This window comes from Dermacentor albipictus, chromosome 1 (assembly GCF_038994185.2).
Source record: "Dermacentor albipictus isolate Rhodes 1998 colony chromosome 1, USDA_Dalb.pri_finalv2, whole genome shotgun sequence".
Classification (NCBI taxonomy): domain Eukaryota; kingdom Metazoa; phylum Arthropoda; class Arachnida; order Ixodida; family Ixodidae; genus Dermacentor; species Dermacentor albipictus.
Window position 1 is genome coordinate 420,981,881 of NC_091821.1, and position 20,689 is coordinate 421,002,569.

General features: G+C 43.9%; 1 protein-coding gene across 2 annotated transcripts in view; it reads right to left on the reverse strand.

Moving 5' to 3' along the window:
* The window catches only part of LOC135900381 (probable ubiquitin carboxyl-terminal hydrolase MINDY-4), a 54,761-nt gene that overhangs the window by 18,195 nt on the left and 15,877 nt on the right, over window positions 1-20,689 (reverse strand). For both annotated transcript variants that reach the window (XM_070532253.1, XM_065429855.2), the window contains exons 7-13: window positions 18,731-18,822; window positions 12,860-12,961; window positions 12,735-12,798; window positions 12,600-12,665; window positions 11,947-12,017; window positions 11,781-11,844; window positions 4,413-4,568 (exon numbers count right to left, since the gene is read on the reverse strand). In XM_070532253.1, the coding sequence (XP_070388354.1) occupies window positions 4,413-4,568; window positions 11,781-11,844; window positions 11,947-12,017; window positions 12,600-12,665; window positions 12,735-12,798; window positions 12,860-12,961; window positions 18,731-18,822 (615 nt within the window). The remainder of the gene's footprint in view (window positions 1-4,412; window positions 4,569-11,780; window positions 11,845-11,946; window positions 12,018-12,599; window positions 12,666-12,734; window positions 12,799-12,859; window positions 12,962-18,730; window positions 18,823-20,689) is intronic.

Sequence of the window (20,689 nt, forward strand, 5' to 3'; positions counted from 1 at the left end):
TGCGGCAGAGCGGCCACGCCAACTGGTGTTGAGCCACTGCAGCAGTCACGTAGTAGAATGAAAATCTCGCCTCCTCTCTTTTACACTGCACGTAGTTGTGAGATGTCGTGTGCCTTTTCCTTTGTCTGCTGCCAGATCGGCGCTGTGTTTAAGTTTTTCGTTCTTAACCTGAGTTATGTCTTACGAAGATGACGACGTTGTTGCCGCTAATCATGTGTGCTCCCTCCTGTTGCGTTGCCGCTGCATTCAAGAGACAATGAGAATGCAGTACTGGGTGTCGTCGCCGCATCCTTGTATTCAGGGCCCATCTTCTCAAACAGAATCGGATGTGGCGCCCTGTCTCCAAAAACCTTTCCATTCGAGATGTCTCAGTTTACTCCCCATTGTAAAAATTATGCAGATCCCACGCACTGTGGGAATCAATGTAAGCGAAGCATTCCGTGCTGGATACTTTGATTGACAATAACTAGCTGTAATGTTGATGACTAAAGCTTAATTTCTTCAACGTTTAGTCTAACACGAGAGTGTTGAGTTGATGTTAAACGTTACCTTGCGGGCACCACTGCGGTCTGTCTGCATGGTACACGGAGCAAACAGGGAGAGGTGTTTGCTTGAGGCATTGTTGTGCGGCAAATTTCATAACCTCTGGGATGGTTGAGCATAGTCAATGCCTCACATGGCACATTGCATTGTGGCAGAAGTATTAAACTTAAATTGGATGATGGGGCTGTATGTGCCAAAGCCTCAATCAAAACCTCAATCAGAGGCACACCTAAGTGGCGGACGCCAGATTAATTTTGAGACCGTGATGTCCTTTAACGTGTCCCAAAATCTAAGTGCACGTTTGTTTTCTATTTCGCCCCCACTGAAATGTGGCTGCCGCGGTTGGGATCAAATCCACGGCCTCTAGCAATGCCATAGCCACAAAGCTAATGCGGCGGGCACAGAAGTGTTGATATTACGGTTGGCCGCTTCTGTAGTGTTGCCTGGACCCTGTGGTGTGCTTTAATTAATCTGGCTCTGCTTCTGCATGCCCTACGTAGTTTGTCCGCTTGACATATTTGCATGGTGCTTATTTTTCAGAAATAGCAGCAACATACTGTACTGTACCTCTAACTTAAGCTTATCCAGTTTCCCCGCAATGCAACTGCAGTCCTATAGTAGTAGTAGGGTTTGCCTGCCTTCTCACGTCACCTTCTCCCTCCCTTGTATGGTAAGTGCCTATTTTCCTCCCTGCTCCCTACAGTTCTATCTACCTCCCCTCTGGACTCTGGACTCGCACTTTAGTAGAAAGGAAAGTGCTGCAGATTCTGCAGTGCTTCCGAGGCAGTCACGGATAATTACAGCTGTCAAGAGACTAATGTGGCGACGGCCAGGGAACTCCAGAAGGCATGGTGCACATAAGACGTGGCGGTGTGAAAACGAGTTTTTAGCATCGCCTTTCCTCTGACTCGCTCTTGTAATGTATGCACTCGCTGTGACCCCCCCCCCCCTCCTCTCTGACGCCTGACAGCAGCAGCCACAGCAGCAGCAGTAGTGGGATAGTCGAAGGAAGAGGCAAAGAAAGCTTGGCTTTAAAAAACAATTGCAGACAATGATAATCAAAACAAGCGTAGACGAGACCAAAACAAGTGCGAGCAAGAGCTAACACAAGCAGACGGTAGTACAAAACGACTGCTCTGGCTGATATCACATATGAGTACGAACCGAGCGGTTGGGTGGGTCTGCATGATACTAGGTCTATCCGATTCAGCCAGGTTTCTCTGCACCTTCTGCACCTATTCACGGTGCACTGCACCTAGGCCTTCGATTTCCTGAGCTGCAGCAGTGCACCCTGCATACCCGTGCTCGACTGAATGGGGTGCAAGACAAGGTGCCGCTGCGGTGCAGTGCACCCTTGAACCTTGCAGCGAGCGGGTGCAGCCCGGCACACCATAACTGGCACCCCCTGCACCTTTTCGTCTGTGGTGCTGTGCACATTTTTCTAAATCAAACAAACCTACTAGTTTCCCCTGCACACGTCATGTTGCTCTCATTGGTCGCCAGTTCGCGGAACACTAGCTGCCGCGGAAGGTAGCAAAAAATCGGTCCAGCACCGATCCCTCTTGCGGCAAGGAAAAGCTGCCTTGTAGCTACTTGCAGCTTCTTGCACGGCTTCTTGCGCGGCACACCGTGCACCTTTTTCCACTAGTGTTTATATGCCTATATGCGCAACCTAGTAAGTGCACGAGCAGAAACTGGGAGGTGGGGAACTGCGGATGGAGTGATGGGCACAAAGCTGAAAGCAAGCGAAGAGTGAGGTGCAAAGTCGCGATGTAGCAAAGGTTCGCAGCAAGATAACCAGGCTGGTCAAACATCCACTCGCGTCTGCTTGGAGCTGTTTGGCGACTGACGATTCAAACAGAGCTGTCTTGTGGAAACATGGCGATGATTCCGGAGTCTGACTACAAGGATACAAAGGGAGCAGCACCGTTAATGCTGCGATGGAAATCCAACTCAATGGTACTCTGTCACGGAGTCAGTATGTCTCTTCTAAATAGTGAGGAATTTACTGTAGGGACCTAAAAAAGTTGTCTTTAGTAACCGAGTGTCTTTTGTAACCATTTCTCTTGCACGCGATGTTGTTAACATGGTGAACATAGGAAAATCAACCAAACCATTTTCAAATGTCTCTTATAATCGAGTGTCTCTTGCAACGGGATTTTACTGTAGCTGCAGGAGTGTCATGTAGGGCACTGTCAAATTTAACTATGTTACTAAATTCACCATTTTGTCCTCGCTGATTGGCTGAATTGGGGGCTACACTGTGTCTGATTAGCTCAGAATGCCAGTATGGTGGCATTCTACAACATGGTGGAATATGACAGTGTCTGGCATAATGGCATTCCAGCTGTAGGAGCTGCAGTAGATTTGTGCCTGCTCCACAAGTTTTAGGCTGCCATGATCTGAAAAGATTTAAGGTGAATGCCTTGTACGCCCCATGAAGCGAAAAATCTGGCGTCCGTCCAGCGTTATCATCCGATGGTACGAAAACCCACGTGACAAGGTGACAATGTCACGTTCCCGGCACTGGACCTGCTGTGGCTCGCACTGCGAAATCCCGCAGTGAACAGCCACAGCGTCAGCCGGACGCGATGGCCCATACCAAAAAAATTGGCCTGGCTCACTCCCACAATTAGATGAAGGTGGATTAAAGTGGGGAAAGGCAGGTTAAAGTAAATTAATGTTGATTAAACTGGATTAGGGTGCATTTTTTAAGTGTGGTATCCAAAATACCACAGAAGGCGCCAGAGATGAGCTGTTATGAGTGGTCGATAGTGTAAAGGAGGCCTCTGACAATGGTGATGAGCGACGTCCTGTTTACTGCAACTTGGATGCAATTATTTTTTTTTCTCCTGGCCTGCACAGCTCTCGACTTTCTGCTGAGTTTGTGCACTGACCTGTGCCCCTTAACCAAGGGAGGTGAATCTGGGCCATGAGTGATTGACCTGAACACGTCATCATTACTCTCTCTCTCTTGCCATGAAAAACAGCTGAGTGGAATCAAAGGCATTGCATTTATCATGTCCTTAAGTACGAAAATCGGGGTGCGTGTTAAAGTGGAGGACATGGAATTTTTCATTTCAAGCTGCGAAAATTCTGTGCACATTACAACCAAGGGCACATTACAATCAAGTAAACATGTTGTACAAGCCCAACAAAGCACAGCCTCAATGCCAGTATCATCAGTGAAAGCCCTTCCTTCACATAAATTCAAACAGAGCCCTTCGATAACTTTTTCTTTATGGTCATGAAACTTCTATGGAAAAACTTACTACGGCGCCAGAAGCAGCTGCACTGTGGCACAGCATCATTTGAAGGACACTGCCCATCAGGTAGAGGAGGCTAAATTGAAAGTATATTCCAGCAAGTTGCATAACCTTTCCTCCTGCAGTGTTATAAAAGACAGCAGCAACAGCAGTGCATTCGAGCGAAGGCCACTGAGGATGCAATTAGTTAAACCCAAAACCGCAAGAATCACATGAAGTGCTGATGTTGCTACTCAATTTATTAGTAACAATAAGCGTTGCACTGGTGTTGTGTAACAGAATTCTTCACTGGTTTTGCATGGCAACTGTGCCTCTTGAAGGACAGGACACAGTGTGCACATGCTTGGTCATTGTTAATAGCAATTAGACTGAAATCTCCGCACTTAGTGTGCTTGAGGTTCTGGATTACAAGAATTGTGCTCTTTGAGCCCTTAGTGGTCTTCCCTTGCATGAACCACTTCTCTTTCTCGAAGGAACGATAACACTGAGACTTTGCTCCTATGGCTTTTTATAAATGTTATTTTTTTTCGCACTCTTTGAATATGTACAGGATGTGAATACACGCACACACACTCACACTCACTCACACACATAGCAACCTACCTGGCAGGACTTGTAGTGTTCATAGAGTGAGAGCAAACCTATGTTTGACCGCGATGTGATGCCCCTCAGCACAGTTGTTTCTTCTTTGCCAAAACACAGTTTGTTGTCGAAGACGTTCGTGACAGCCTTGCCCACGAGCAAAAGATTGACAACCTCCTGCAAAAGTTTAGGCAAACGGGAATTTGCAGCAAAAACTTGGCATTACCAAGGCTGTCCTGTTGCTATTGTTGACAAAGGTCAAGCTCTCTAATGCAATTGCATTTTAGTTTTTTATTCTAACTGTAAGCATTTTCTGTGGCTGTTTTATGATCCATTCATATGAATATTTCAACACTGCTTTAACTATGACATACATATTCTGAGTTATCCTGATAACCTTGCAGCGCTAGCTCACCTTACTGCAATATGTAATTATTCCTGTGGCATTGAGCTTAAGAGACACCTGCAGTGCAATTTATGATATTGCACATGAAAAATTAACATACTGCTCATATCAATCAGCCACATTTACGTCATCAGATTTTGGCACCCATGTCTATTAAAAAATAGCCATATACATATAATATCTATAGATACACATGATTAAATTTTTTACTTGAAATAGCAGGACTAGTACATGTAACGTAAGGTTTTTTCATGATTCTTTTTTGTTTCTTGTCATACACCACTGACAACCAGCTAATCCTACTGATAACACAAGCAGAATGCCGCTCAGACAATTCACAAAGGATGAAAAGGAATAGCATTAGAACAGAAATGTTACATTATCCCGACCCAATTTTCGGAGTAAACCAGGCATCAAATTAGGAAAAAAAGTGAAATTCCATCCCACAAATGATGCCTAGCATCTATGGGATGGAGATGCTGCACACAGTCTTTCAAGGGGCCTGCGATGCTCTTGAGAAATCTTGTAGGCAGGCACCACTAGAAGCCTCACGATATGGATGTGTGGCACTATGATAATTGGTTAAAAATGTACTGAGCTATTTAGGTTTGCACGATATTGCACATACTGTAGAAGAAACACTACAGCATTAATTTATAACCATTTTAAGTATCGCCTAATTATCACACACCAGTGAGCAACGTGTTGCAACCACGGTGATGACACATCAACATGCCGAGCACATGGATAACATACATATTGGTCAATGTATGTCATCGGTTGGTCAATGGCCGCCTCATAGAAGCTGTTGTAACCATGGAAGTGACACCATGGCCTCCGAGACTGGACGGCATGCTGCCCAAGTGCGGAGGCCATGGGAACGTCATCAACCAGCTGAGCAGGCTTGGTAACCATGGGGCACCACACTACGACGTCACGGGAGAGTGAAATGAGGCACCCGGAGATGAGAAAATTGGAGTCGAGTGTCATTCTCACTTTGCTTGTATTTTAACCTTCTTGCGGCCAATAAATGCAGATTTGTATGCATTAATCATCATAACTCGTTTTTCTCTAAAGACTTGGACATGCTAATGTCTAGAGCAGGAATAGAGGCTTTAAAAAAGTGTTGCAGGGCCTCTTCATGCAGAACCTACAATTAGGCACCTGAGATTAAGGTTAAAGTACTTTCATTAGCATAAATAAAGCAACTAGTTAGCCCAGTCCTATATTTCCAAAACCTATCTTACATAGGACTTTTTCCTCATTCACCAGTATTTTGGCACCTGTCCTTTTTGATATAAAGTGGTGTGATTACAAGGATCACCATGCTGGTGGCTCATTGGAGACGGTGCTTGGTTAACTCCTTAAGTGTTTTCGACAAGCTTAGCTCGTCAACAGGATCCTCGTAAATTTTGCTTTGGACAAGTTCAGCTGCTGAACGCCAATAATCCTGTTTTCAAAGCGATTTGTATGAGCTCAGCACGTCCACTTAGTTTTTATTCTACTACATAGAAGGCTGTAGTGCCAGCGTTTAAAATCTCCTGTTATGTTCCTCTTTTCTGTTTTACTACAAAGGCGTAAGAATTTTTTAGCACTTCGACGGCCGCATTGATTCATGTTCTACAACACAGATGGCAGTCATTCCATCAGCGCTGGAGAGGCGTGTCTATTGTGGTATTTGTTTTCTATTACGTAGGTGCCAGCGCTCAAAGACCATGTTTGTGGAATCGTGTGCCTTTTGCACCTATTGGCAGATTTGGAATGATGGCGTCTGCCAATGGCACATCTCGCGTGGGTCGCATGTGCAGAAGAAAGCCACTGCTCAACTCTGACGGTGAAAGTGAGAGCAATGCACTATACTTTTGCTCTTCGAGTGAACAGGATTATAATAGCAGCTTCGGAAAGAAACTATAAAGAGATGCAAGCCCTGTGGCAAAGCTCTCTGCACTGTTCCATGCTTCATGAAGTGAATTTATGACCTGCCTTAGAAGTGCAAGAATGCATGAAGAATGTTCTTTGGTGAAGAACATTGCTTCGCAGAATAGTTGATTTTGAAACAGGGTAGAATAAATAATTTCTCACAGCAGGAACTGCCGGACTATTTTTCAATAAAGTTTCTTCTTCCTCTTTTTTAACTGTACTGTTTGTGGCCAGTACACATATATTGCATAGTGAAGAGGTAAAATCAGGTTTTGATGCTTAAAACGTGAAGCAAATTGGCTGAAAAAGCTTCAGAAGGGTTTTTGATGGAGTTAAGTTTGAAAAGAAGGCATAAAAGTAAAGTAAGGTCTGTTTTGGTAAAAATAATATTATACTTCAGGGTTTAAGAGGAGTTTTGTGAATACGAACCCGAATTATAAAGTTTCATAAGCTGCAAGAACAAGTACATATAATTCAGGCTGTCTTTAGGTTGCCTAATGCCTGTCACAAAACTTTAGTCAGCTTTCATTAAAACATCAAAATAAAATCTAAATTTTAGGGCTTAATGTCCGTACAGTGGTTTACTTAGAGGGCAACTCCGGCGATTTTTCAATGTCCACTGACTTTAACAAAATTTTGAATATACATTCTCTTTTGCACTCTGGCTATCTTGCCATGTGATATAAATGCAAGTCATTTAGTTAGTTTTCCTGAGAATGAATTTTAAATATTGGTTGCGTGTCCCCGTCTTATGCCTATGAATGTATGACTCTTTACTGGCCACCCTGCATTTGTGACGTCAGAGCCTATACTGCCACTTTGCCCAGAAACGACAAGGCTGGCTACTTTTCCTACGAGACAACGGCGGTTGGCAATCATAGTTTGGATAGACGTGATAGCCAGTGCTTCTCTTTGTCTTGGTGCAGAACAGTGTGTTGAGCTTGGGCATGTCAGCTGTCTCATGCGGCGGCGGAGGCGGTGGCGCAAAAGCAAATGCCGATCTTTCATCGCCCATACCATCAGCAAAATTGTTGCTGAAATCGCTGCTGTCTAGCTCGAAAGAGCTGGAAAAGCTCCCCATATCATCAGAACACATCGCCAGGTTCACTTTTTTTTACATTAGCAGCATGTGCACTTTGTGCTTAGCCTGCATTCTAAGTGTTTACGTTATGGTAGTGTAGGATCTGATGTCATCGATTCATCATAGATATCACATGAAGCAACTACCAGTTTCGATTTCAGCCCTTTGCTTATCGGTTATTTAAATTTATTTATGAGTGTCTAAACAAATTTAACTACCCTACTGTTGACAGGACTGTCAATGCCATTTGAAGATGACAAAATTCAAATATGGTTAAAAAAAATATGCCAGAGTTGCCCTTTAACAGTGCAAGAATGCACAGGCAACCTTTACAGTGTGTTTATTTATTTATTTATTTTTTGTAGAAGATAGCTTTTTCTTTTTCACCTTCATGAGGTTCTAAAAGAATGAGATTTCCTGACTTTTCCCCATACTGCCAGTTTCGGTGTACATATAATTGTTGAATGGCAGAGTTCAACAAAATTAAAGCAAGAACCCCTTCCCACCAAACCAGGGCAAGACTTTGCAAGCATGTACAACGGGGCATGGCATCTCTGGAGATGCCGGACATATGTGCGCATGGGTGAGTAAGAGCGAGTGCAAGAGAGAAAAGGTAGGGGCTTTTGCTCCTTGAATATCTGACGCTGCCTAGGCACTATGGAGGATAAGTTTCTTTGCGGGTGTTGTATGCAATTGTCTTTAGTCCCTAGCCAGCGTTGTGGAGTGGGGTTGAGCTTGTTTACGCTCGGACGCTGGCTGCTGGCGCAGTGAAACAGGTGAAGCAGTGGGAACCGATGCTCCATTTGGCAATCGCTGTGTCGGACAGAGTGTCTTGCACCTGCAATGCTCGTAAGTCAGTTGTGCCAGATCATACCTTTCTCGCACCTTACGGCAATGTACCTTTAAAATAACATCACAGATGTTTCCATGGGAGCAGTAGGGACCGTATATAGGCCGGGCTACATATATTGAATATCTAGGAGGCAGAGCACCTTATCAACCGCGATTGAACACAACTGGCTGAAAGGCCACCGGTGATGCTCGATGCCCCTGCAACCACTATGAGAACATGCCAAGCTACCTTAACGCCTTTTATGCTAACCTAACCTAACGTAAGGTTAACCTAACCTAATATGGCCGAGACGTAAAGACAATAATCCTCATGGATTAACCACTGTAAGAATAAGTCATGCCACCCAAATGCTTTTTACGCTAACCTAACCTAACATTAACGTAACTTAACGTGGCTGAGATGCAAAGACAATAATCCACACGACGGAACCACTAGGAGAATGCGCCGTGCCACCGTAACGCCTTTTACGCTAACCTAACCTAGCGTAGGCAAGACGCAAAGCCAATAATCTGGCACAACTGACTCAGCACCGGCGCTGCATGCAGGCGCGAGAAAGTCTGTCCAACGTACCTTTAGACGCAATGATTACCAAATGGAACATCCATGCCCACTGCTTCACCTGCTTCACTGCACCGGCAGCCAACGTCCGAGCATAAGTAAACTCGACCCCACTCTGCAGTGCCGGCATGCCTAGGCAACAAATGCATACAATACGAGCAAAGAAACTTCTCCTCCGTGGTGCCTAGGCAAAGTCAGTTATTAAAGTAGCAAAAGCACCCAGATTTTCGTTCTCGCACCCACTCTTACTCACGCCTGCGTAGAAACGTCAGGTACCTCAGGCAGTGCCATGCCCTGCCGTACTTACTAGCAATTCTAAAGACGCAACCAGGACAATTAAGCCACTCTTGGACATTGAAAAATGCTTAATTAGTGTGCACTTTTCAGCCACAGACTGGTCGCCTGATCAATGTTAAATGTGCAGAAAGGTAGCAATAAACTCTGAATGACAACTGAACCAAGGCAATTGGGTGAAAGCCACTTTGCTGCTGCTAATGAAGAGCAGTGCTGGCAAAGTTAGCACTGACAGGGCTTGCTCAAATACCATAATAATCTTTAGAATAGTAAACTGTTGGGCTAGTTGGTTTGACATTATTTTTGCAATGGGGAATGCAGAAGCGTTACGGAGACGTGGACAAGAAAGACACTCACTTTCAACTAAGTATATTTTCAGAGACAAACCACCAGGAATGTTACTGTGCATGTGCTGCCATTGAGAATTGTGAAAAAAAGTTTACAATTTTATATATATACAAATTGCCTGACAACGGGGCATGCATCACTATGTCAATAATGACAGCTAGTGTAGGTGATAGCAACAACGGCACGTGCAAGTGGCCTGACAGAAATCATTCCAAAACACCTTCGGGGGTTGGGGGACAGAGGAGGTGGTGTAGAAACTTCAGCCAAGGGTGAGGAACGTAAATTCCTTATCCATCAAATGCACTGACGGGGCACTAATACAAAGGTTAGCGTGAGCGTGTATCTGACCAGCTTCGAGGATTTTCCTTTTGAGTCTTGCCTTTAGATCTGCTTATAATCTCGGTTTTATCGAAAAAGGGCTTACGGCCACAATCCCTGCAGTGCACAGAGTTGCTCAGGGCCTTTAAAGATGAAGAATGATCTCTTAGCCTGTCACCGAGACAGTGCCCCGTCTGCCCATTGTGAACTTTCCCACAGTAGAGGGGCATCTTGTATACCACTTCGGTGGCACAGGAGGTGAGCGGTTTCGTGTGTTTCATTTCACAGGTCATGTTCTTCTTATGTCCGTTTGCAAGGGCGCACAACCAAGAAAGCTTGAGAGGAGTTGTGGAGAGGAGGTCAACTGAGGCTGTAAACCACTTCTCGATAAAACCGAGATTGTAATCAGATCTAAAGGCAGACTCCAAAGGGAAATCCTCGAGGCTGGTCAGATTCACGCTCATGCTAACCTTTGTATTAGTGCCCCGTCAGTGCATCTGATGGATAAGGAATTTATGTTCCTTGCCCTTCGCTGAAGTTTCTACACCCCCTCCTCTGTCCCCCTCCCCCACAATGGTTTTTTGGAATGATTTCTGTCAGGCAACTTGCACGTGCCGTTGCTGCTATCACCTACACTAGCTGTCATTATTGATGTAGTGATGCATGCTCCTTTTGTTCAGCAAATTTTATACATATGAGAAATGCAAACTTTTTTGACAATTCTCGATGGCAGCGCATGCGCAATAATGTTCCTGGTGGTTTGCCTCTGAAGATATACTTACTTTCCTGTCTATGTCTAGTTTTCCACAGTGCTTCTGCACTCCCCTTTGCAAAAACCACAATAACCATTTTTTTTTATGCTTTCATCCTACAGTAAAATTTTGGGCACTAACCTCTGCAGAACCTTTATATCACTAGAGAGCAGCATTATTGGGAAAAGTGTTCCCATAACATGCGTGCGAGACCAATCTTTCCCTAACCGTTCACTATTTGTGAAAATTTAACAGCACAGATTTACAATAGGGTAGTAAAATGGTATGGCGCGTGGTGATGGGCTGTCATGGAAGCAGTGTGGGTAGCCCTGTAGCATGCTCCACAAATGTATGACTGACTAGAGAAGGGCAAGAAGCTTGAGCAACTTGCTAGCTCTCATTTCTATGGTGTTCAATGTGCACACAAATTTGAGGATATAAGGTAAAGGCAGAGAGTGAAACAATGCTACCCCTTATTTTCTTAAGCCTGTCCATGCTGTGAACAGAATCAAAATGAACACTAACATATGCATAAGCACAATAGGGGTCTGAAACTAGCTCTGTATGATTGCAAAGTCATGGTCACAGCCAGCAATAAGGGCAGTGTTCATTTCGTTGAGAACAGCCACTGTTAACTGTCTGACAGCTGCTGCAGATGCCTAATATTATTGTAATATTATCAGAGTTTAGCTTTGTCAAAATAATTCCAAGGTCATGAAGGCAACAGAAATAATGATAACTGGTGCATGGTCGTCCCCGTTTTTCGCTCCCAGTTGCTTGTTCTGTTCAGCTGCAATGACAATCGCACGCACATAAGGCATGCAGAACAAAGTTCTACGATAAATAAAGAAGAACTCACTTGGTTACAGTGACTGTGTTTTCCAATAAGTGAGCTGTTTCTTTCATCCATTTCTTCACGTATCCTATTAGTTAAAGGAGTTAAAAAAACACACTTAATCATTTAAAATGTTACTGCACACGTGTGAAGACATATAAAAAAGGAAAGCACTGCATAGAAAGCTTGCCTTTCGAAGCCATGTGTCATTAGGACAGATATCAAGAAAGCAACGCAGCTTGAACAATTTTCCTCTTGCAGCTGCAAGGACGAAAATGCCATTGTCAGTACAATGTACTGAAGAATGAAAGTATGTGAGTGCATAAGACAACTGATAGACTATTGCAAGTACCACTGCCAATGTGCCTCTAGGCACGTAGGTTACGATAGACTCCATTTAAGACCAACTCCATCAAGCTGAATTCTCTAATAAGTTAAGGTACCTTCTGTCCTTGATACAGCCAACTTCTCTTAACTTGAGTGTCTGATAAGACAAACAGGTTTCCAAGGCCCCTTCATGTTTATATGCTGTACCTTTTAGTGATTTGGTCAGGTGATTCACTTTAATCTCTGCACCCTTCTGTAGGGGCTGGTTAAAGGATGATAATCTCGGAAAGTTACATGCTGTCTACAGTGGCCACACAACACAACAGATGATAGATCTAGAATGGCAAAAAAAGAAAGTAGTATCTGGTTTTAGGTTTCGTTAGGCCAGGTCCTTGCCTTTCTGCATCCATCATTTCTTGAGCTGTATGAACACCATGGAGTGGCAACAGAGCAGCCGGTCATGCTTGTAACTCAATGTTAAAAAAAAGCATTCCTGTATGCGTTAAGAACACTCACTTTAAATATGCAGGAACTGTAGTATTCTTGCAATGCCGCCTTTGATGTGAATGTTGACAGCGTCAGCTGTAAAGAGAGAGTTAGTTTAGCTTTTACAGTGACTGCCGACTAATCCACATATAACAACTAACTCACAGTTTCTATGATGCCATCACTTGCCAAGATGCCATCAGTCTGGGCTACGTTGACTCCAGTTGGGCTGCACAGGAAAACAATACCATATATTGGACCATGTACAAGTGACGAATGAACTTGCTTACTTTGCCACGATGGCCTTGTTTGAGTCGCCCACCTGCCACAGGATGAAAGCAAGTGCCCTGGCCAGAGCAGAGTTCCTTCGTGGCACATCAACTTCGAAACCACTGCAACCAAGTTGTAAAGCCACAGTTCAAGGCAACTGCAACTGACCGTTTCCCATTGCATCCCTACATAAAACTCAATATGTTTGGCACTTATTACAAAGCCAACACAATGATAGGTAAAAAAATATGTAAGCAGTTTCAAAAGCTAGTGCAACTTTAAAGAAATGCTGTCTATGGCTCATCATTCCTTCTTCTTTTTTCAGTATCAACCATTTAAAGTGAGCAGTCAACGAAGCCAAGGAAGGCATAGAGAAAATTTCTATACCATGTTTATTCAGACATGTATGCGATATGGCCACAAGATGCAACAAAAGGTGGCAAGCATTGCATGTCTTCTGACAAGGTCAGCATTCTAGGTAGTACATCAGACAATCAATAGTGTCCACTGGAATATAAAGAATGCAATGGTATGCTACAATAAGCATAGTAAGATCTTGATGAGGGATAGTTGGTTCATACTTAGAACTGAGGTGAAACAGCGCGAAAAAGACGAAGACACAAGGACACAAAAACCACAGACAAGCACTGTCTGTGGCATAATACTATTTCAATAAAATAATAAAACTAGGCAAGATACATTTAGCAAATATATATAATTGGATGACATGCAGAAACTAATATAGGATAATCTGATTCTGTAGAGGTAAGATACTTTCACAGTGTGTTTTAGTTGAAATGTTTAATCAACCCTTTATGAACAAGTGCTGGCTGCAGACAACCTACCAGAAATTTTTTTTTCTTGCAGAGTTTTGGTACTGAGTATGAAGTTTCTGGCTAAATACTCTAAATGACAGGCAGCAAGCATCACTTGTCAGCTTAAAGCAGGAACACGGGAAAAGAAAGTTTGGCATGCGATTTGCTTTATTTTGAAAGCACGGTCCGAGGAGATAGGCTGATACAAGATCTCCAGCTGCAGAAGTGTTACACATGTCATGTAAATTAAATTAAGTATACACGTCTAGTTCACGCATGACGAGAGCTGTCTGTAGAAATTCTAAATGAAAGGTATGTTCAATTCGCCTGCACCACCTGAACCAGTTCACGATGTGCTGCATCCTGCTGTTCATTTCACCAGCGCAGCAATGGCACCTCCTTAAATGCACCATTTGTTTCAAAAGATGCACGACGGTTCACGATTTTGCTGCACCCTGTCTGCTGTTGGTGCCAACTTGGTGCAGATGTACACGGTCGTCCACTTCCAATTTGAACACGGCTCCGGGCGGCCGACGAGGCCGGCGCTCCGCGGAGCACCGCTCACGGGCGCCGGGGTAACTAACGCGCCGGCGCACTGGCAGCCACAAGCGTGGCCGCAGCCGCCAGCGCACACTAGTGCAGACGCGCTGTAGCAGACGATGCGGCTCCGGCCACGGTTTTGGCTGCCAGTGCGCCGGCGCGTTAGTTACCCCGGCGCCCGCGAACGGCGCTCCGCGGAGCGCCGGCCTCGCCGGCCGCCCGGAGCCGTGTTCAAATTGGAAGTGGACGACCGTGTACAGCACGAAGCAGCAGAACAGCAGACGACACAGCATACATCCGCAAGTGCCGTTAAAACCCTGCTTACATGCGCCTGCCATGTCTACACAAATGCGGACATATTTGCGCCTCAGAAGTCGTTCATGCCAGCAGTTCAGGACCTCTCAAACTTTCGCACTCCATGCACATTAGCCGGACAAAACAAAATGCTTGCACTGCCTCCGCACCTAGGCATTAATTTAGAGTGCCGCGCTTTGCCTGCACCGCAGAAATCGAGCTGCGCAATTTCTGAACTTTCCTTGAACCACCGTGAACTGGTTGCTCACAGTGGTGTAGGCTAATAGAACGGACCTGACGCCACTGGTGGCTTGGGGTGAAGCCCACTTCCATCTTTAGGCCTATCAACAGGTGAGGCATAAACTCGCAAAGGCTCATGGGAAGCATCATCTGCTCAGCGCTTCTCGTTCAGCAGATTATGGTTCCAGTGCACGACTCTCCGTTCAAGAGGCCAGTCGTGCTTGCTCTCTGTGCACCTTCATTGCAAGGTATCACCCGGAATCCTAATTTCTAGAGCCTTTGGTGGTCGCATCGATGAGTGACCATGAAATCTGAGCATAAGTAGTCGTTTAAATTATTCTTTTTAGCTGATAGAAAGAGCACGTGAATTAACAATGTGTGCTGCTGCAGTTCCGTGCTTATCTCGAATGACGAATCACACTTGTTCTCACATCAATGATGTGAGGTATTTTATAACATTTCAATCGTGAATATCATATTTGTGCTAGAGACAGTAGTATACACAGACGTGTTCACCTGCCGTAGCCATTGATAAATCCCGTTACACAAGTGTGCATAACTGCTAAGAACCTTGGCTTTCCCTAAGAAAAATACTTTTTACAGCGAACTTTTATACGTTTTGCAATATTTACATTTGAATCACGCATGTGTTGTTTTGTAACATAACTTTCTGTCCACATTACTGATAATATTTCCTGGAACATGATTAATAACAAGATGGTAACCATGTGATCAGCATGGTCTAACCATGTTTTAGTGTAGCATCTCTTTCTCCAACTTCCCCAAAACATTTGTTAGAAAAGTCTCCAACGCGTTCAAAGCTGCAGTATACCCCTTGCGTTTCAGACACTTCGTGATAATTGTGTGAGATATTCAACGTGAGGCATGCTAGAAGTGTTCGTCAACAGCAATTGGCTTCCCTACACGCTTGAGTCTGTCTTATTATCTTTCGATGTCTCTGCATACGGAAAACATTGCAGCTTTGTGATCATTAGGCTAGTTTTTCTTGCCTTGTGTACTTTTCACAAAATATGCTAGAAAAACTACGGTCTACATCTTTTCAAACCTCCCAGTACACCTAGCTCATCTTGCATCGAACACCAATTTAAGGCCACTACACCATGCAAGGTGCTCGTTTAAATGGTGTTTCAAAACATCTGTGCCAAATAATAGCTTGGATTGGAACTGCCACCCCACTTATAGTCCCTCCGCTACTAAAGCATGCGTGTTTGAGTCATCCTAGTGAAATTGAGTTGAAATAAGTAAAAAAAAAAATGTCATTGACACGAGCAGAATTCACTTGAGAACAAGAAAGTGCAACTCGTTATTCAAGATACGCACAAAACTGCGACAGCATGTATAGCTAATTCATATGTTCGATCGAGTCGGCTAAAGAAATTATTTTAAATGACTGCCTATGCTCAGATTTTATGGTGAGTCATCGATGCGACCACCAAGGGCTCTAGAAATCAGCATAGCGGCCCATACTTTGCAATGAAAGTGCACAGAGAGCAAGCGCGACCAGCCCCGTGAACGAAGAATCATGCACTGGAATCGTCATCTCTTGATACGGAAACTTCAAGCAGACAATGCATCCCATGAGCCTTTGCAAGTTTACGGCTCCCCTATTTTCCTCTATTGCTAAAAAAAAAAAAAGATTTTGCTAAATTTTTTGCACATTTAGATGGAAAATGAACAATTTTTTTCACATATTTATATGTCTCATCCTTAAAGGGCTAAACATGTTAGCTGGAAGCGGAAGATGAGACAATTCACCACCAGTGGAAGCCATGCCCACAAGCTCTATGCGATGTATGCAATGCTCTACCAACTAAGCTGCTGTGGTAGCTGTCCCCTCTTTCACTTTCTTGGGCATTTTTTTATAATGTGCTAAACCTAACCCTGAGATCGTTAGCCAGTGCCACTCAAAGCCAAGGTAGCAGATGTGGAACATATTTTCAACCTCGGGCATCACATCTAACGTGATTTTAGAAGCTGACAAATGGCAAGTAATCTCTTGCATGCTACCTGAAGGTTCAAGTGCAGATAATTTTCCTAATTATTTTCTTGAATTTATTGTCTGTTAGCTTCATATGGTTGTTACTAAAACATTGAGTGCCCCAGTTCCCACAATTCTCATCCTCCTTTCCTCCATTGAACCTCCTGCATTGAGAGGCATTTTTGACATGGTGCCAGGTCTCGGTATTTCATTTTCTTCCATTTTTTCATTTTTTGCTGTTGCAGTCCTCTTTTTGTTCCTCTCTACTGTATAAAAATAATATCTCAACATGGTCTTACAAAAATATAATCAGTTATACTTCTTTGGCGACGGTGGTGCCTAATTGTAACAATTGCGAGCGCCTTTGCAATGAGGCACAACTGTTAAGTCTTAAAAGCGAACTGCACCAGTTTTTATGACCACATAAAAGGCCTAGTAGTAAAGAGCAGTTGCACCAAATTTTACATTTGAAGCATGAGTGGGAATGTCATAAAAAGCTCATAAAAACAGACATTTTAGAGACCCAAATTAAAAAAAGAAAAGAAAAAATTGCGCCATTACCACTCGCAGGAAAACAGAATCCAGAGCAATGAAAACAAGTGCAGCTCTTCAAGATAACCTCCGATGTTAGTTAGAACCAGCAGCGCATTGAAAATCTTGAGAGGCCACGGTCTGGGATTTGCTTGTATCCATTAGCCACCATGTGCAGACATTGTCTCCTTAGGCACTAATTCAAGGCTGCTAATAAATTAGACAATTACCAGCTCTGCATTTTTGCAAAGGTGGCTTCAATAGTACACACTATTAATTGATAACAAATTTTGGTACAGCTGACGTTAAATGTTGACCTTAAACACAGGGATCCAGTGTTTCTGAAAAAAAGTAGCCCCACAGGTGTAGTCTAGTGGTTAGCATGCTCAGCTAAAACATATCACACTAAAAATTAAATCTTCAGGTGGGCTAACATTTTTTGGCTGCACCTGAGCTGATATTGGTCACACTCGATGTTGTCCATCATTTGAGCCATGAAGGAGGCCATAACAGCTATTTCCATTGTGTTCAACATGCTGTGAATGACTTTGTGTTTACAGAGACTTAATTTTCGTCACTTTTCCAAACTACCTAAAGATTGTAAAAAGTTGGCCCTGCAAAGAATTAAAAGAACCCAATATCTGATAGCATCCCAAGCAGCATGGCCATCTCGTGAAGCTTTGTTCCAAAAAATTATTCGGAAAGAGAAGCATGAAATGGAAGTGCCAAAAATTGAGCTTATAAAAAAAATTCTGTGTGTGAACAGCTAAGTGGAATCGCCATTGTTCACACGTAGAAATGCACACCCTCCCATCAACGAGGCTGCATATAATCAAGTCACATGCATGCGCCTGCGGTTCACATCTAACTGACCTTAAACCCAGCACCTAATGTCACGCAATGCACATGCAAGACACAGATGGACGCACAATGACTAAGGACAGGCACGATTCAGTCAGTGCTATAGTAACATGAACTGAAACACGGACATGTAGTGCCCCTGCAATGTTGCAGGGGTGTGGCTGATGAAGGAATGACGTGCCCCTGCATTTTTGTGTCAGCTGTGCATGTGCAACAGTGCCAGTCCAGACACTTGCATTTTGGACTTGTACGTTGCAGGGGTGCTGTTGGCCAACATGGCCACGCACAGTATGACCATCACACCTTGAGGGCATATGCCTGAGAACTGTGACCATACCTGCTTAAGGATGACTCAGCAGTCAAGCAGTGTATAGTTCAGATGCAAAGTATACTATAGTGCCTAAGCTCAGTGTGCTCGGCTATCTTGGTCTAGGTTTCTGGCAGCCATGGCTGGCCGAGTGACCCATAGGGTGTTGCCTGGAGCCCACAATAATAAACAACTGATAGTGATGTCTTGCAGCTTCCTCCCATAAAGATGCGTAAAAGGTGCATGATCATTAATTTATGCAAATTGCCCCACACTTTATGCTGGTACAGCCTGGCTCCCTTACCTTGGGTCAGCATTCTGTAGACCTCCTTCTGGCCACAGCAGCTCCTTGATCATGTAGGCCTGCACTGCAGCAAGGACGCCACATGGTCCTCCCTGGGGAAAGAATGAGAAAAATGAATGCTCCCATGCAGGGAGACAAGATAACAAGATCAAAGCAGGGGAAAAGCATGTGATTATTTAATTTTAGGACCAAGGCAAGTGAATGAAAAAGCTACTAACTGAGTTATGAGTACTCTCGGGACAGCTGGCAGTAATACCAGTAAACTAGTCTAGGAGTGTGACCAAGAGCATTTTGAGTGTATGGAACTAATTCAGGACACAAGACAGAAGCACAGATTGTTGAGAATCTTTTGCTAAATTTCACTGCCACAAAGGAACAAAACCTAGCACGTACCTGAGTACCCACTTCATGTTGTTACTTTATGTGGTCCTTCTTCCTGTCTTGGAACCTGCCTGTTTTGTACAACTGTGTGCTGCCTCTGATGTAAGCTTAATAAATGGTGAGAAGAAATTGAGCCTTGTAAAAATGTATAGTTTTTAGCTTCGGTGCATCCTATTTGTGATCCAACTTAAGGGGCTGACTTGGATGGCCAAATGCTAAAGCAAGAAATCACCAACACTGCTGAGAAATAGTCACCTTTAAGGAGGCCACAGCAAACAGTGCAATGCACTTATGAACAAGGACCTAAAGCTTAATCATTATTACTTACTCTAATACCTGGAGTGAGCTTAAAACTGGCACCCAGGGGTATTTGTATACTTGCATGTGGCTGACATTTTATTGCAATAGCAATTACACATGGACACTCCAGGTGGATTTCCACTATCACTGTGAGGTTTCGTGTAAAGTGCAAGTGCAATAAAATCCAACCCCATGCATGGTATGCTCCATGTGTGAGGAAAATTGTGTGAGGGTGGGAAGAGAAGGATGGCAGCTTAATGGGTGACATCCTCCCGCATGTTCAACTCCCCCCCTTCTTCCCACGAGGGAAGAAGGGAGGAGTTGAGTGCATGGTTACATAATCAAGCGTGAGCTAAGGAGCAGGGGAGTATGTGTCTCCTGACGTTATGTCTCCTCCTCTAGCCCGACCATGATTGCACATGGCTGTCCACGCTGCTGAGAGCATACACGACCCATACAGTCTATGTTGAAGGAAGTCTGCAACAACCTGCAACAACCAACCAGCATTCAAAGGCTAAGCGAACTGAGATGGTCAGTTGCTTCAAGTGTGCCGTCTTCTCGCTTGTCTAGTGCAGGAGGTCACGCAGTCTCAAGTTTCAGAGACGTGTTGAAGTGACCAGCAGCATGAAGAATGCTCACCGAGGCGGGTGTTCTTCATCATGCCAGCGTTGTGACGGTGGGTGTTTGCGGTGGAGTCGCAGCTGTTCATGTTTGCACGTACGCTTGTGACACCATGCTGGAATGTTTACTGTAATATATACAGCCGATAAATCTACAAAGCTTACATTGTGTAGTTCTATAATGCTAATTTTAACCATGCTTCGCTTTCGGGCAAAACAGCAACTCTTTTCTTTCATTTTATTGGCAAGTGTCACATAAAATGGGTGCATTTCTTAGGACAGTTCATTTCATTGTGGTAAACGTGTGTAAGGCTGAAATCACTGATCAATATCTCAGCAGCATGCAATTACATTTTGCTGCACGTGGTCAATCAGTGTGTAATACACAAAAGGGTTATCTTCATGGTTGATAGCAAGCATTAGAGCATGCTTGCATTGGCCACATGTCTAAACAAAAGCTGCATATACTACCTAAAAAAGTTATAAAGAAAATTTCTAAAAATATGATAAAGAAAATTTAAGAATTGTCGGCACATCTGCCATTCTCTACCAAAAAGATTCAAAATGTACTGTCATACCTACATGTTTCCCGTTATGAACTAGAGATAGGTTCACAGAAATATAGTAACTTGATGTACCTCTTTTCTTCTGGAACGGT